A 16,590-nucleotide genomic window follows, 5' to 3' on the forward strand; every position below is an offset into this window, starting at 1 on the left:
CTTTCTGAACACCTCCCCTCCTAGGATCAGTAGGTTTCCGGTATAGGGTGGTGTTTATGTGACCGTTATTCCTACCTACATGCCTCCAGCTTTCACCCTGACCACACCACACGATCCATCGTCTACAGCCAAGCTCTGCGATACAACCGCATTTGCTCCAACCCCTCAGACAGAGACAAACACCTACAAGATCTCTATCAAGCTTTCTTACAACTACAATACCCACCTGCAGAAGTGAAGAAACAGATTGATAGAGCCAGAAGAGTTCCCAGAAGTCACCTACTACAGGACAGGCCTAACAAAGAAAATAACAGAACGCCACTAGCCGTCACCTTCAGCCCCCAACTAAAACCCCTCCAACGCGTTATCAAGGATCTACAACCTATCCTGAAGGATGACCCAACACTCTCACAAATCTTGGGAGACAGGCCACTCCTTGCCTACAGGCAGCCCCCCAACCTGAAGCAAATACTCACCAACAACCACATACCACATAACAGAACCACTAACCCAGGAACCTATCCTTGCAACAAAGCCCGTTGCCAACTGTGCCCACATATCTATTCAAGGGACACCATCACAGGGCCTAATAACATCAGCCACACTATCAGAGGCTCGTTCACCTGCACATCCACCAATGTGATATATGCCATCATGTGCCAGCAATGCCCCTCTGCCATGTACATTGGTCAAACTGGACAGTCTCTAGATAAAAGAATAAATGCACACAAATCAGATGTCAAGAATTATAACATTCATAAACCAGTCGGAGAACACTTCAATCTCTCTGGTCACGCAATTACAGACATGAAGGTCGCTATCTTACAACAAAAAAACTTCAAATCCAGACTCCAGCGAGAAACTGTTGAATTGGAATTCATTTGCAAATTGGACACTATTAATTTAGGATTAAATAGAGACTGGGAGTGGCTGAGTCATTATGCAAGGTAGCCTATTTCCCCTTGTTTTTTCCTAACCCCCCCCCCCACAGACATTCTGGTTAAACTTGGATTTGTGCTGGAAATGGCCCAACTTGATTATCATACACATTGTAAGGAGAGTGATCACTTTAGATAAGCTATTACCAGCAGGAGAGTGGGGTGGGAGGAGGTATTGTTTCATGGTCTCTGTGTATATAACTGTCTTCTGCAGTTTCCACAGTATGCATCCGATGAAGTGAGCTGTAGCTCACGAAAGCTCATGCTCAAATAAATTGGTTAGTCTCTAAGGTGCCACAAGTACTCCTTTTCTTTTTGCGAATACAGACTAACACGGCTGTTACTCTGAAACCATTTAAGTTGGATCTCCAAGTCTGAGTAATGTGGAAACAGTACAAACAGCATCAATCTGAAAAGTACATTAGATTTAAAAAACAAAAACAAAAAAACCACACAATCCGATGCATTATTAGAAACATGGTTAGAATTATTTGTTGCTGCAAGTATTCTATAGTTTACATGGTGCCCCTTTAAAAAAAAAAAAAAAGGCAGCAAAACTGTAGTCACTATTGAGAGGGAACACTGATTGGTGACCAAAAAGGTATACACAAGCAGAGACAGAAGCAGGCTGGTTTTACAATGGGTATTGAACTTCTTCTCCTGCTATGCTGGGACTTGGTTCTTCCTTCACATGGGGAGGGGATCAGACTTATTTTGTGCCTCAGGGCTGACAAAGAATAGCACTGGCATCAGCAGCAAAAACAGCTGCCCCTGCCTCTAAGGAGCAGACAGAGACAGACAGACGCAGAAAACCCAAACTTAAGACTGGAGATGGAGAAAGAAGGAAGTAATACTACAGGGAAAATGAATTTAAAAAGAGCAGGGGGAGGGCAGAAACGTAGCAAAACATCCCCAAGAGAGGCAGCAGGAAAATGGGAGATGTGAAACGTGAAATTTTTGCTGGTAAAAGAATAATGGCCTGCTCCATTATAGGATTTCTCAGAGCTGCATCTGGCTGGAGCTGCAGGGACTGTATTTCACTTTCAGAGTTCACTGAGCAATTGCTAAGGCAGGGGACGGGTGCCATATGTTAGCAGCTGTGCTCACAGTTATCACTTTCCCCACTTAATGCTGAGAGACTCTTCTGAAGTACAGAAGCAGAGAAACTGCTCTCCCCTGCCACTCATTATTCCAGCAAAGCATTCAGAAACACCAACAGGGTCTGTCAGCAAGTCAAAAAACAGGTCCCAAGGCAGAAGAGTTGCCAAGCTGCTTTGACCAATCAACTCCTATTGCATGTGTCACAGGGAGACACAGAAGCAGAAGAGATGGATGCTTCTCTCCTGCCCTTTGGCAATGCAGCTATGGCTGCAGGAAGTTCAAGAAAAGGGACTTAAATGCTTTCTCTCTGCCAGCTTCCCTCTGATGTCTGGAACATCTTTACAAAAAGGGACTTGGACGCACGTACCAAACTCTGTTCAATCTCAACATTAGGGCTCACTCACCCCACCACCTGCTAGCCCAGTCTTTCCAATCCTGGCTCCTCTCTCTCACTCTTTTTATTGTTATATAGCATATTCCATCTCAAAGACCTTTACAACCGTTAGAGTGCTGCACAAAAAAGTTTCCTGCATATAGCAAACGGGGCTTCATCTGAAAGAGCCCCTCATGTCCGGAACCCAATTCACCTACCTGGGAAGGATAAAAGGATCAGTGCTGTGGTTCGAAGCAATCAAAGGGTTTATCGACACTGAGACTTCACGTGCAGCAAGACAGGGTGTGAACGTACAGCACACCAGCTTGCTCTGCACTAGGTGGCCACATGGACCCTGCTACCGCACACACGCACATACACAAAGTTCTGCAATGTGCTCTGAGCATTTCAAACAAGCGTGTGTCAAAGTGCAGCATGGAACTTTTAGTGCATGGAAGATGGTGTATACACTAAAACGTATTTACTACATGAGGACTCCTATTAAAAGAGGTATATGCAGAGCCGTGGCGCATGAGAGATTAAAGAGGGAAGATTCAATCAGCAAAGCAGAGGGAGCAGGCAAGGTGGCTGATCCAACTGCTACTTCCGCTCCAGAACAAAGGTCAGTGCAAGGCTGCAGCCAGCAGACTGTATAGTCCCTCTGAACTGACACTTGTAAGGCAGAGGGCATGAAAGAAAAGCTAGTTGATGTTCCCAACAGGCCATTAGCAGCACGGACACCTGCAGGGAGCTATGAGCTGCTTGCAAGAGTCAAGCATTAGTGGAAGCAGTGACCGAGTTCAAACTGATGCTTGTGAAAACAGCATCATGCGGACGAGATTATTTTAGTGTCAAAGAGGTATGTTTGAACTGACCAGTCCGGTTTCACTATCCAAACTAACAGACATGCAAAAAGCCACAAACATGACAAGTCCTGAACTTTAGAGTCAAGTCCAGCATTTGGGTTTTGATTTTCCTCCCCATGTCAGGTAAAAAGCATCACAAATCAAACAAGTACAAACTGGCAGAGGGCTTGTTATAAAGACTAAATTATGTTTGGAGGGGAGTGTAACCTGAAAATCTTCTATTAATTTCTAAAAATGCACCTAACTACTACAGAAATGAAAAAAAGTATAGAGATTCACTCAAAAAAATCCAAAGATCATAACATTAAAAACCCACTCCACATGTCAGCTAAAATTAAAAATTAGCCCTACCCGCATCAGGAAGAATCCAGGAAAATAAATGGAACTTTATAATGTGCTGTAAAGGACTGTAACTCCAGGTTCACTGGGTGGCGGAAGGACAAAAATAGATTAGTTCCACAATGGAGATCCCCACACTGAAGAGGTCATACCACCAGCCCCCTCCTGCTTTCAGTGGAGGGGAGAGTGTGTGCCAGACTATTTGCCATTAGGAACACGTTCTAGCTGAGGCTCTGCAACTTGCTTAGTTTCCTGTGTATATGTTGGGGTAGAGGAGGGATGTCAAATCCTACAATGATAATAAAGTCAGGTATGTAATTCCAATCCGATAGAATAGCACATGGCATACTGCAACAAAAGGTGAACAACAGACTGTTTAAACAGGAGATGAATAATAGGTGCATAATAAAGATATGCAAAATGAATGAAGCAGAGAAGGTAGGTCAGATGCTCCTATTTACCTTCTCTCATAATAAAAGAGCAAAGGGATATTCAATTGAAAGAGATACCTTCCAGTGTAAAGCTGAAAGGAAGTACTTTAAAAAACCACACACAATGCACAATTAATCTATGGAACTCATTGCAGCAGGGTATAATTAAAGAGCTTTGCAGGATTAAAAACGATCAGCCATTTCAATAGATACTGAACATCCCGTTATGGCAACCGGATTTTTTTTTTTTTTAAAAGTTCCGAAGGGATATGAACCCTCTTGCTTCAGAGCATCAGACATCCAAATGATTGGGACGAGGAGGAAACATCCTTTTCTAGAGAGTTACGTTAATCCACTGTTGTCCACTTTGGGGTTTCTTGTACCCTCCTCTAAAGCATCCAGTACTGATCACTCTTGCAGACAAGATACTGGACTATCTGGACCACTTATCTGATTCAGAATAGCAATTCCTATTGCCCTAATAATTTTAGAAAATATTAGAAGATGTTCTTAAGTGGCTACACAACAGTTTCAAGAAACTGGGAAACAGGCAAGTAGGACAAGAAGTGACTCTCCATTCAATGTGATTTATTAGACACAGCAGAAACTTAATATTTTTGCTTCTTCTAACACCTTTCACTTGAGGATCCAAAGCCACTCTACAAATATTTAGTTCAAGTCCTTGTAACACACCTGTAGGGTATTATCCCCAATTTACTGATGAGGAAACCGTGACAGATGACAAGTGATTTACCCAAGGTCATGTAGCAAGTCAATGGCAGAGACCGGAACGGAACCCAAGAGCCTTGAACCCCAGCTTCCTCCACTAAAGTGCCAGAATCAGACCAAGAGCCCTCCTTTGGTGAGATGATTCTCACAACTGAACCCACTGCAGTTGAGACGTAAACCCATTTGATGTATGCCACCTCTCATCTTTTCTAGACTCAGAAAAACAGGGACAAAAGATGAGGGTGGCATGTCAGATGTATTTACCAAACGACTAAAACACAGTAGGATTCTGTAAAGGAGGGGTGGTTGCAAAAAGGTCTTGGCATGGATACAAGGAAAGGATGACAAAGAAGAAAAAAAAACCAGACTCCGAGGAGTAGAGGAGAGCAAACAAAGTTCCCAGAGCTCTAATACCAGGATGACAGGGGCCATGTAAATTGATACATTACAGTAGATATTTTATTAGACCAATTATAAGGGAGTCTGAGAGCACAGGATGCTGCAACTCTGAGGGGACTAGCAACTCACACTGCTGTGGAGCAACATATATAGCTCAATGAGCAAAGTGACCTAGAGAGCTCACTATCCCCTGGAAAGCAGAAATTCTAGCCAGATGAGAAGCAATTCTGGACCTGCCTCTTACCGATAGGCTGCTTTGCCTGAAGAACCACACCTGGGTGTGTTGGGATAGTCAAACTGAAGTAATCAGGACAGCCCAAAATTCTGTTAAACTGAAGTCTAGGATCCTTTTATTCTTCCCTTCTGTATGGAGGCTCTGTCTATACTACAAATTACTTCGGTATAATTTACGTCACTCCAGGGTGTGAATAATCCACACCCTGAGCGACGTAAATTACACCGAACTAAACGCTAGTGTGGACAGCGGTATGTCAGCAGGAGATAGCTTCTCCTGCCAACATAGCTACAGCCTCTTGGGGAGGCAGGAGTCAGGGCCATCCTTAGGCATATGCAGCATACACAGCTGCTTAGGCACCCGAAAATTTGGGGCACCCCTGGGTCTTAGTGTCCACACTTCTCCCCGCCTCTTCCTATCACTGTTCTAATCTGACCCTTCCTGCCGCTTCTTCCTATCATTGTTCTAATCTGACCCTTCCTGCAGGCTCCCACCACAGCTGGCTGCTGCAGGCTGGTGAGTCTTCCTCTAGAGGGGATCTAGTTCTTAAAAGTGAAAAAGCCTTCCAGACCTATTAGCACAACATTGAAACTATTAAAGAGCAATTCAAGTGGTAATGGAGCCATTTAAAATGCATTTGCCAACCCCCAGGTATATACTCAAAAAGAAAAGGAGTACTTGTGGCACCTTAGAGACTAACCAATTTATTTGAGCATGAGCTTTCGTGAGCTACAGCTCACTTCATCGGATGCATACTGTGGAAACTGCAGAAGACATTATATACACAGAGACCATGAAACAATACCTCCTCCCACCCCACTCTCCTTCTCAATATAATAATGAAGATTATAAAATCACATCTCTAAAAAAATCCTTGCATAGATTTTTAGATGCACAATGTGAGTATTCATCTTTAGCCTTAAATGCTTGGATCTTCAGACATAGTTTTTAAAATAAATCCTTCAAAAGACCACCCTTATCTAAAATACGCATGCGAGCCCGGGCTGCCATCGGGCACAGGGGCATCAGTTTAATAATATTGCACAGGGCCCCATAAATCCTAAGGATGGCCCTGGCAGGAGTTAAACCAACAGAAGAACTCTCTCCCATCGGCTTAGAGCGGGGCAGCTGTGCTGCTGTAATGTAGACATAGCCCTTAGATAGAGGTTTTTTTAGAACACAGTCCCCTGCCCACCCTAATACCAAAAAACAAAGAGGACTGGGGGGGAGAGAGGGCTGGAGGAAAAAGCCTCCATTGTATTAGCCTGGCTGAGGTCTCATTTTGTGCCATTTTACAGCTTTCACTTTAAATAGCTAATTGTCACAAGCTCAGCAATATTTGTGTCGTAGCGCTGGAGCCAATTGCACTGCCTCCCCAGGCATCTGCCTCTCACCTGCACACACGGGACAAACTCCTTTCTTGGGGGAAAGGCAGCTTTTAAAAAGCCTGCAGGAACCATTCCTGTCCTAAACTGCACACCATGCTCCCCCATCATTACCAGTCTGTGTTACAGTCCTCTCCAACCTCTAAATCCCCCTGGAATGAAGCCACCTGTGCTCCAGCTGACAGAATAAAATAAGAGCTACACAAGGCCACAAGACCCATTAGAGCACAGTGATTGCTCAGCCACATGATAATGAGAAGCCAGGAGATATGAAGCAGGAATTCAAGGGAAAGGCATAATTTTTCCTTCTGCTTTGAGCAGAGATTGTCCATGGTTGCATTTCTTGAGGAGGGACCATGTAGAGGATGGTGAGAAATCCATCGCAGACAGATGTGTTCTCTTCCTCTCTCTCCTCTGCCACAACACATTCCTCCCATCCCTAACCCCACTTTCACTTTGCTCTCTGTGTGAAGAACTTGCATCCCAGGCCAAGGAAAGAGGCCAACTCCCTTCTGTCTAAAACTGGACTACAGATGTTTTTAGTGATCAATACGGAGGGAAATGCTAGATCCATGCAAAATGCAAGGAGATGTAAAAAGTGTTTCCCCCCTATTCCCAGCTCAGTCAATGCACCTTAATCCTGCTTCACAGCACACCTCTTATTTGAGTCCTGGGGCCCCCATACACAGGTCTGTCTCAGTCTGGATGGGGCAGGCAGGCATAAATCTTTAAAATAAGACAGATTTTTAAAATATATTTTCATCAGCTGAAGCGATACATCCCCCACAGTTCCCTAATCAAGTCCCATCTGTCCTATGTCCTGTATGGAAAACACCCAGCTACCTGCCATGTTTGATACATTACTAAATGCTGGTCACACCCAATGAGAATCCTAAAGGGAGCGACACCAACAGACGAGCCCAAGTGCGTTGGATTTCAGTCAGGGGAGGAAGGACAGTAGATCTGTTGGCCGTGGGTGCAGTGTTCGTAGGAAACGCCACGCCAGGCACAGCGGCTGTGTAGCAAGGCGGAATACCAGGCTGCAGGGCCACCGTGCCTCACAGCTCATTACTTCTGCTCCTTTGCCTGCTTCCAGGAGGCCAGATTTAGGATTCAGTGGAGAAGACATATGCCGTCCCCCTCACCCACATCCCAACCGCGTCAGTCATGCTAGGACTTCAGAAAAAGAGAGCAGCAGGCAGAGTGTTTCTCTCAGCCGGGTGGCTTGTTGCTACAGCTGGAGAAGGAGCCAACAGGAAAAGGAGTAGCAATATAAATGCTGCAGAGGTCTGGTTCCTCCACACCTTTGCCCTCTCAGGACACCTCTCAGTGTCATACTGTGACCTGCGAAAGACAACAGAGAAACCACAGCAACTGGGCAGCCCTCGCGGGTGCAGTGATGTAACTGAGTCAGCTTGCTGCCCCTAGGGCCAAGTCACGAGGAGAACCGCGGGGACTGCAGAGACGCCAACAGCTGACTGAGCTGTAAAGAGGAGGAGACATCACACACACAGCCCAGCATGGGAAGTGGGTGAAGACTGAGAGCAGCAAGAGGAAAGGTATTGGCTTTGATGCTTGTTGGCCAGGAGGAGCATGGCACAGAATACAGATTAAGTGCCAGTCTGCACAAGGTGAGCTAGGCTTACTTAGACTGGACTGGCTGGGCAGGAACAAAATCAATGAGTTGGGGGTATAGCTGGGTTAAGAAAGCGTGTGGGGAGGGCCACCAAATTCTAGTTAGCCCTATTCCAACCCTGCTAAATTTCCAACTAAATCTGCCCAGTCTCCCAGAAAGGAGAGGTCACCAACACCCCCAGTCCCAGCTCTCTTTAGTATGAACTAGCCAGATACCCGGGGGCTTTGCATTGCAGATTCTACATTGGAGACAACTGTGCTCAGTTGCTTTTGGTTTTTAAAGTCAGAACCAAGACACAATCTTCAGAGTGCCCCTACAGCTCCACCACTTTCAGAGCAGAAAAAAATCAGGATGAAACGAGAGGATGAAGGCATGAAGAGTTCACATAGCTCCTTTGATGTAAGCCTTGGGATATGGCAGGGCCCTGATACAGCTAACCAAACCTCATACGTGATGGCCCCTGGTTCCTTTACAGGGCAAAGAATGCCTGCAATCGGCTGAATTCTGCAAGGAACTCCCTTCAATATGCCAAGGGGTCTTCTCAGTTGACCTAGCAGGTCTTTTCCCATCTCTAACTTCTATGAACTGGGATTTAGTGTTGCAGCCTGCCCATTTTTCATAAATTCACAGCACCTGAAGATAAACACCTCAAGGCGTTTTAGGAGCACCTCAGGTTGTGGGCTTCAAGAAATACCAAGCAAAGCTGAGGGGGATCGAGCCCAACCCCAGATTCCCTATACACACAGAGGAACCCTCATCTTGCTGTGTATTGAGCTATAAAACAAAAAAAAACCAATTTCCTGATTTTTATTAAATGTGGGAAGAAGTGAACCTTCAAGCCCAAGTGACGTGACTTTAAAAATACCAAATCAGTCCAACAGTTAACGATTAAGTGTCTTGGCTTCATAGCACAAGGCACCTGTTTCAAGCAGGAGAGAACAAACACCACAATAGCTTGGTGTGAAAACACTGGCCAAAAGGAACAGTTAACAGGATGCATTAGCACAGCAAGAGGTCACTGTGCTGACAAGGAGTCAAACAGCAGCTATCTAAGGCAGGCTGCACTAGAATCCCACCTGACCTCAGAGCCAGATGGCTCTAGATCCCTCAGACCTGTTCAGAGAGCCTTCCCTGATCGCCAGGTCCCAGAGCCACCTTTTGTAACTAACAGGAACATATTGTTCAGTTACCATTTACCATGAACCACAACAGCACTAGGCGATCCAAAAGCCCAGACTATGCAGCTTCTAAACCCTTCCCATGCCCCTCTCCATACCCCACGTGTCCCACATCGATTTTTTTAGCCTCTCTATTCTCTCTCTCACCAGCCTCTCTACTGCCAAAAAAAGCCGCTCAACCTAATGAGGAATTTAAAAATTTATAATTGAATGAAAGGAAAAATGGTTGGCTCCACTTCGGAGAAAATGAGAACAGTAACTCACTCAAGGCTCAGCAGCTCTTCTTGAACGGGTATGCTTTACTCCTGCGTGGGCTAAAGGAAACGGAGGACACACACGTGTGCAAACAAGAACCCAAGAGGAGGAAACCTGGCTGCAAACCTCACACCGTCCAGTAACTAGAAGCATTCCCCAACCACCCACCCACAAGGAGTCACTACCCTGACTCACAGGGGGATTTTTCACATTAGCCAACAGAATCCTGGCATCTTGCAGAGCAGAGACTATTGCATTTCAGGTGAAAAAACTGCCACTGAGCAGAAGAAGAAACAGTTGATTGCCCCACATGACCTGCTAACTTTGCCAGCTTCCTCCTCTGGCTCCATTCCTGTAGGTGAGCCCCATACTACCCCCCTCAGGAAGGGAGCTCAGGGCAAATTTGAACATGCTTTCCCCAAAAGGCAGGATGGGATGCAACTGCTGTTTAGTGGTGTTTAAAAGGAAGGCAGAGAGAAGCAGCCAGTGTTTGTTAGCCCCAGATCTAAACCAGTTAGGCAGGCAACACATCTAGGATTTTCAGGGCAGGTCCTATCAGCTTCCCTGGGAGGAAGGGACAACTTTACAAAGCTAGTGCACTTCTGCTACAAAAAAAGTCACGAACCACATTTTCCTGTATAATGACAGGTTTCAGAGTAACAGCCGTGTTAGTCTGTCTTTGCAAAAAGAAAAGGAGTACTTGTGGCACCTTAGAGACTAACCAATTTATTCAAAAGCTCATGCTCAAATAAATTGGTTAGTCTCTAAGGTGCCACAAATACTCCTTTTCATTTTCCTGTAGGAAAGCAACTTGAAGTCCCAGTTGCCTATGAAAGCTTTGTCTCCTATTTGTCCCCTATCATCTACTTCTTAATGGGCAAGCAAGGTGAGAGAAGGCCAGTTGTCAAGGTCCAAAGTATTCCAACAACACATCCCTTCCCTCTCTCATAAATCACCAAGTGGAAGCCCTCATCACAGGCAGAATCTGAACTCTGATCCCCCTCGTGACACGCCCAACCACCTGAGCAAGAGGGTCCAGGTTCAAGCTTAGGGGGTACTTGGCTCCACTCCGTCTGTAAAGAGCACTTAGGCCAAGTCACCTCTCAGAGTCTTCACCATCTGCCCCAACCTAGGAGACCCACATCCCTTCCCCTTCACAAAGAGGTTACTTTCCATCCCCATAACCCACTTGCAACCGGTTCTCTTCCACCCTGGCAGGCAGAAGGTGTCCCACTCCACACCCATGCAACAGCACAGCAGGCTTGGTCTTCCTTCATGCAGTCACCTAGCAGCCTCTTATTGACCTCTCCCCCTGACCAGATAGCCCTCAGGTCTCCATGACACAGCTCCTCCAGTTAGCCACCTTCAAACTCTAGAAGCTGGCCAATTCACAAGATGTCCATCCCTAGCCCCAGCACAACATTAGACTGGCCTGCTGGAAAGAGTTTGCTAGTTCAGAAGTTTGCAGTGCCCCCAGTGTGCAGCTCTCCACTTTCTCCAAGAGCTAACTCCCCTCTTCCCTACCAGCAGCTTTCTGCTTCCATCACTATTTCAGATGCAGGAGTCATGCATCTACTCTAAATTCTTCTTCCACCCCATGGATCACTCTGCTCCTTCACCTAGCTCTCCTACTCCTGACTCAGGAGCCCCTGATATCCCCGCCCGCCTTGCCCTCCAATCACTGTCCCCTTCCCTATCCACCATCTTCTCCCCATTCATGAATGCTTAAAATAATTCAGGAATTAAATTGTTAAACTCCAGGTTAACATCCATAATCCTAAAGGGTTAAAAGCCTTCAGAGAGCTAGTGATTGCTCAGAGTTGGGAGAGGGAGACAAAATGATTTGGAAACCAGTCTATTTTCTGCATTTCTCTGCCCTTGTTACTTCAGCTTCTAGGGACGGTTTATATTAAAAACCAAGATCTACGTTCCTTAGGAGTCCATCTGCTCCTGCTATTTATATCCCCACCAGAGGTCAGAACCCTCTGTTTTACATGGTGACAACTGAGATGTCACAAATATGTCACAGACAGATGAACGTGACTTCTTGTGGGGGAATAAATACCAGGGAAGATGTACTTATATGAAAAAAAGATTTTGGTTATTTAAAACTGCTCCTTAGACATTAAGGAAATGAGGAAAGACGTACACAGAAAACAGAAGACAGCACTGTCCAAAGAGACTGATTTGCAAAGATTCCCCAGAAGACACCTTTGAACACTTTCCTCCAAAAATTTAAGCTTGTAAGGAGAGAGAGAAAAGCCTCGTCAAAGCGGTGTTTTCATGATCTCTGACAAGTAGAATATGTAACTGTTATATTCTTATTATATTATTTCCCAAAAATATCAATCCCAAGTTGTTTTTCTGAGGCTGAAATCCTCTAAAATGCCAAATTCTGCACATTCAGCTGTAGGGTGAATAAGCAGCAACGCTTTGCCATGCTACAGCACTTTTTGTCCCAGGATATCTAGCACTTGACAAACGTTAACTGATTTGCACGCTCCTATGAGTTAAGTCACTATTATCCTCATTTTACAGATGGGAAGACTGAGACACAGAATTTACCCAAGGTCACAGGGCAGAGTCAGAAGGAGAACACCGATGCCCTTGCTTCTAGCCACATGCTCCTTAGCAGAGGACATCGCACCACCTGCTCCAACCACAAAGCTATGCTTATTCTGATACACCCAGGGTGGGTAAGAGTGGATCAAATCTCTACCCACAGCAGCACCCCAGTTGTTATCCCACCCAGTTATTCTAAAAGCGGGGAGCATAGTGAGCTGATTACAGCATGGCACTCGGAGTCAGGCATTCTGGAGTCTGTTCCCAGCTCTATTTAAGATTCACTGAGACACCTTAGGCAAGGCATAATCTCTATGCCTGAGCTCCCTCCTTGTTAAATTGGGATACCACTGACTAAACCTGACAGAGGCTTTAATTAAAGTTGGAAAACAACTCCGAGATCTTTTCTCTGAAAGGTGCTAGGAAAATGCCAAAACAAGGCAGCTCTTTCCAATTCGTCTAGTACAAAGGAAAAGACAACCTCATCACCCTCACCACAGGAAGCTCATCCCACTCCTTGTTCATTTCATGATCCATTTCAACATTTCCCTCTTTAATGCAGACCTCATGAACCTTGTCTGGCTGATTGCCTTTATGTTTATCTAGCACTGGCTTCCTCTCTTCCCTGCCACACAATTTTGCCCCCCTTTGGCATGAAAGCTCTCTTCTCTGTACTGGCATCTGGAACAGGCTTCCTATTTTCTGCACATAAATCAACTCCATGTCCTGCTTTCAGCCAAGATTTGAAATGCCTTTCCCCCTCGTCTATGCCTCTTGGTTTCTCTCCTCTTATAAGTCATATTACTGGAGTCTTAATTTATTCTCTTATGCTGTCTTTATACCATTGTTTCATATAATTTATACTATATACATTCTCTTCTCTTGTATTTTCTCCTTACTCAAGCATTTTGGGACACAGCATGCATGGGAGACACCACACAAGGGGCTTAATGAATTCTAGTACAGTCAACCCAGGATGAAGCCAATACTTAGTGATCTGGGTTCCAGACGACCGAGATAAAGCAAATACCTTACCCATCAGTTTCATCTTGGCGCTGTAACTCCCGAAGTACCTCTCATCAGTGGTGGGTGTGTGGCACTCATACTCGCCGGCATCCCGATCCTGGAGCAACGTGATGTGCAGCAGGGCAGAGTCCCCCTGTACCCTCTCTACATAGATCTCTCCACTCCGCACACGCTGGGTGTAGATGGCGTAAGGGAAGGAGGGATCCATGGTGCTGATAATCTGCACTTCCCGCTCTGGGGCAGATGGCAGGTAAATGGACCACTGGAAATTCTGCTCTGAGGGACCCTGGTAGCCACTGACCTTGCACCAGATGGTGATGTGGGAGCCCTCAGTACGGTATAGAGGGCCTTCCTGAACGGTGACCTGACGCTGTGCCAAGGCCATGCCTGTAAAAAAGAGGAAGGGCAAAAAGTTAGTCCAAAAAAATTAAAAGGTAGTCCACAGACTTTGCTATTTAGCAAATTAATACTTCATACACACACACACCCCCTTTCACTTAGATACCATTCAGTTCTCAAGACAGCCTTAGGGGATGGTTAAGTACCACCCTAACCTTGCAGATGGGCACATATATGATGAGTGATTTGCCCAAGATCAAAAAGGGAGCCACAAGCTGAGCTGTGAACAGAATCCAGGTGTCCTGACAGCCAATCACTGGACAGCACTCTATGCCCCACCCCAGTTAGCAATTTTCTTATGCCTGCACCCTGTAAGTCACTATTGATATGAAAATTGTTTAAGAGTCTGAATCAAAATGCTTTGGGCTTTGTCACTGCAACCTCCTAGCTGCTTCACAGTTGCTGACCAAAAGTAAAGCATCTTAAGAGATCCGTTAAAAGAAGTTTTAGTTTGGACTAAGACCTTTTCCTGCAGTGCTAAGAACCCAGACACACGACTATTGTGTTAGCACAATAAGAAACCAGATCAGAAAGTGAAATGGATCACGCCAGGGTCACTGTCCAAGTTGGGTCAAAAACTAAAAACAACACTGGAGGTGAAAAGCTAGGATAATGATTTTTAAATTTTGGTTTTAAACATCTAAGGTGTTAACATAGGTGAGGGATATTTTTAGCATTGTTTTTATCTTGGCAGCGTCCTTTTAAAGAAGGGGAGGAGACATGGGGAGAAAAAAATAACAGCATTTAGCACAGTGATAGACACATACTAGACTAGCACATGGGGCTAGTCACTCCTTGCTGCTTGGATCAAGATGGAGCATTGCATGGTGGGACATGTGATCTCTGCAGGCTGTTTAGAATAGAGAGGATGACTGCAATCTGCTGCATTTTATACCAATTATTTACGACCTGGCAGCCCCGGCATATGGATAGCACAGCCCACAACGGGCCGGTGTTCAGGAACCTCCAAATTACTGAAATCTGGTTTGTTTGCATCTACATCCAAGGTTCTGGAGTTTGGCGATCAAAGTGGGTACTCAGTTATTGAGTTACCAGCAGTATGTACACATTGCAAGGCCAATCGCCCTGGCTCCTGTTACTGTTTACTTGTGATCATAAAACAGCAATAAGCCGATTTAAAGCAGCCCAGCATAATCATGTTTGCCAATGTTATCCATTTTTAAAATAAAATATAATAATAATGCTGAATTCCAGAGGAGAATGTAATCTTTTCAAAAACTAACTACTGCAAGTGAAAGAGGTAGTTTGCCATCTGAGGATTATGGACTCAAGCCCTCCCCTCCCTGAGGACAGCAGAGTCCAGATATGAAGTTTTCCCAGCAGAAACCTTGGAACGAATCCAGAAGAGACTGTTCTTACCAGCTCTAAAACAAATTGTGAAAAATGGCTCAGCATATCCATCAGGCCATGCAGCTGAACAGATGGAGTGCAATGCAAACTATTAACTTGGGCTCAGCTCACTGCTGCTCCAAATTATGTTTCTTTTTCCTCTTTATGAAATAATGTGATTTAAGAGGAAGAAAGGAATATCTAGTACACTGGAAGCTGCGGGGCGGGAGCAGGGGTGGGTCAGGAAAAGCAGACACAAAGGCTCCTATGCTGCTAGTCATGCCAGTATCTCCATCCCAATGGAGCCAAGGCACAGGTTACACTGTTGCCAATGACGCCAATACCCCAATTCCCTGCCTTGTGGAGTCTATATTACATATTTTATTAAAGATTGCAACACCAAACAAAAGTCTTGCAGGAAAAAAATAGTTTGTGACCACGTAATTAAAAACGGTATCATAATGCATTATGCATACACACAACGGGAGAAAGCTAGCGTGGCACAGGCAGCCTAATTCTGGCACTTCCTAATTCCTTAGGAATGCATCACTTGATTATAAAAAGTTATTTTAATGCAATGCTTTTGTTTGTTCTGTTTGTTTTAAAGTGTAATTTCCTAGGTTGGTCAGTTTGTTTTAAACAAATTGAAAAACAAGTTCTATCACTCGTAAACCTTTTGACCCCCCCACATAGGTCATCAGCACGACTGGGAACTTTAGATCCATAGCACAGACCTCTGCCACCTGAACTAGAGAAGTAACTGCTAGCAGTAGTAGGCCATTATCACCTGTGGACCAGCACTAAAGGAGAATGACAGTCTGTTGTCAGCAAGTATTTGTGAAACCCACTGGCATACAAATGTTGGGGCTCAGGAATCTTGGGTTCTATTCTAGGTTCTCAAGGGAAGGAGTCTTTACAAACACTTCTTCCCAGGTCATCCTCTGTACCACAGTTGGCATCTTTCGTCCCTGTCCTCTAGTATCTCCGCAAGCCCCATCTGTCCTGATCTACCCCAGACCTCTTCTCCCTCCCCTCTTCTCTCCCGCTTGGTTCCTGTCTGCCACAAGCCTGTCCCATCCTCTCAACCCAGCGTCTTCTCTTACCCTCTGCCCCATCCCTCACCCATCTGGATTTCAGACAGATGGCTTCCCTTCCTCCTCCTCTACACGGCCACGGCATGAGCAGAGTGAGGCATTTAGAGCCCAGGAGAAAGTTTCCCTTTTCTCAGTTCCAGTGCCCCACATCAGAGCAGCCTCCAGCTAACAAGAGCAGCAATTACAGATAAAGTCCTGTTGAGTATGATCCTGTCTGGAGCTGAACAAGTGCTGTGCTGATGGAGAATGCTCAGAGCAGATAGAATGGTCCAAGAATTTTGCTGCCAGCCTATA

The 16,590-nt window shown here is 45.3% G+C and overlaps 1 protein-coding gene across 5 annotated transcripts in view; it reads right to left on the reverse strand.

Moving 5' to 3' along the window:
- The window catches only part of IGSF3 (immunoglobulin superfamily member 3), a 162,743-nt gene that overhangs the window by 98,907 nt on the left and 47,246 nt on the right, over positions 1-16,590 (reverse strand). For all 5 annotated transcript variants that reach the window (XM_073304583.1, XM_073304574.1, XM_073304603.1 and 2 more), the window contains one exon: positions 13,463-13,840. In XM_073304583.1, the coding sequence (XP_073160684.1) occupies positions 13,463-13,840 (378 nt within the window). The remainder of the gene's footprint in view (positions 1-13,462; positions 13,841-16,590) is intronic.

The sequence above is a fragment of the Lepidochelys kempii genome, chromosome 1 (genome assembly GCF_965140265.1).
Source record: "Lepidochelys kempii isolate rLepKem1 chromosome 1, rLepKem1.hap2, whole genome shotgun sequence".
NCBI classification, from domain to species: Eukaryota; Metazoa; Chordata; order Testudines; family Cheloniidae; genus Lepidochelys; species Lepidochelys kempii.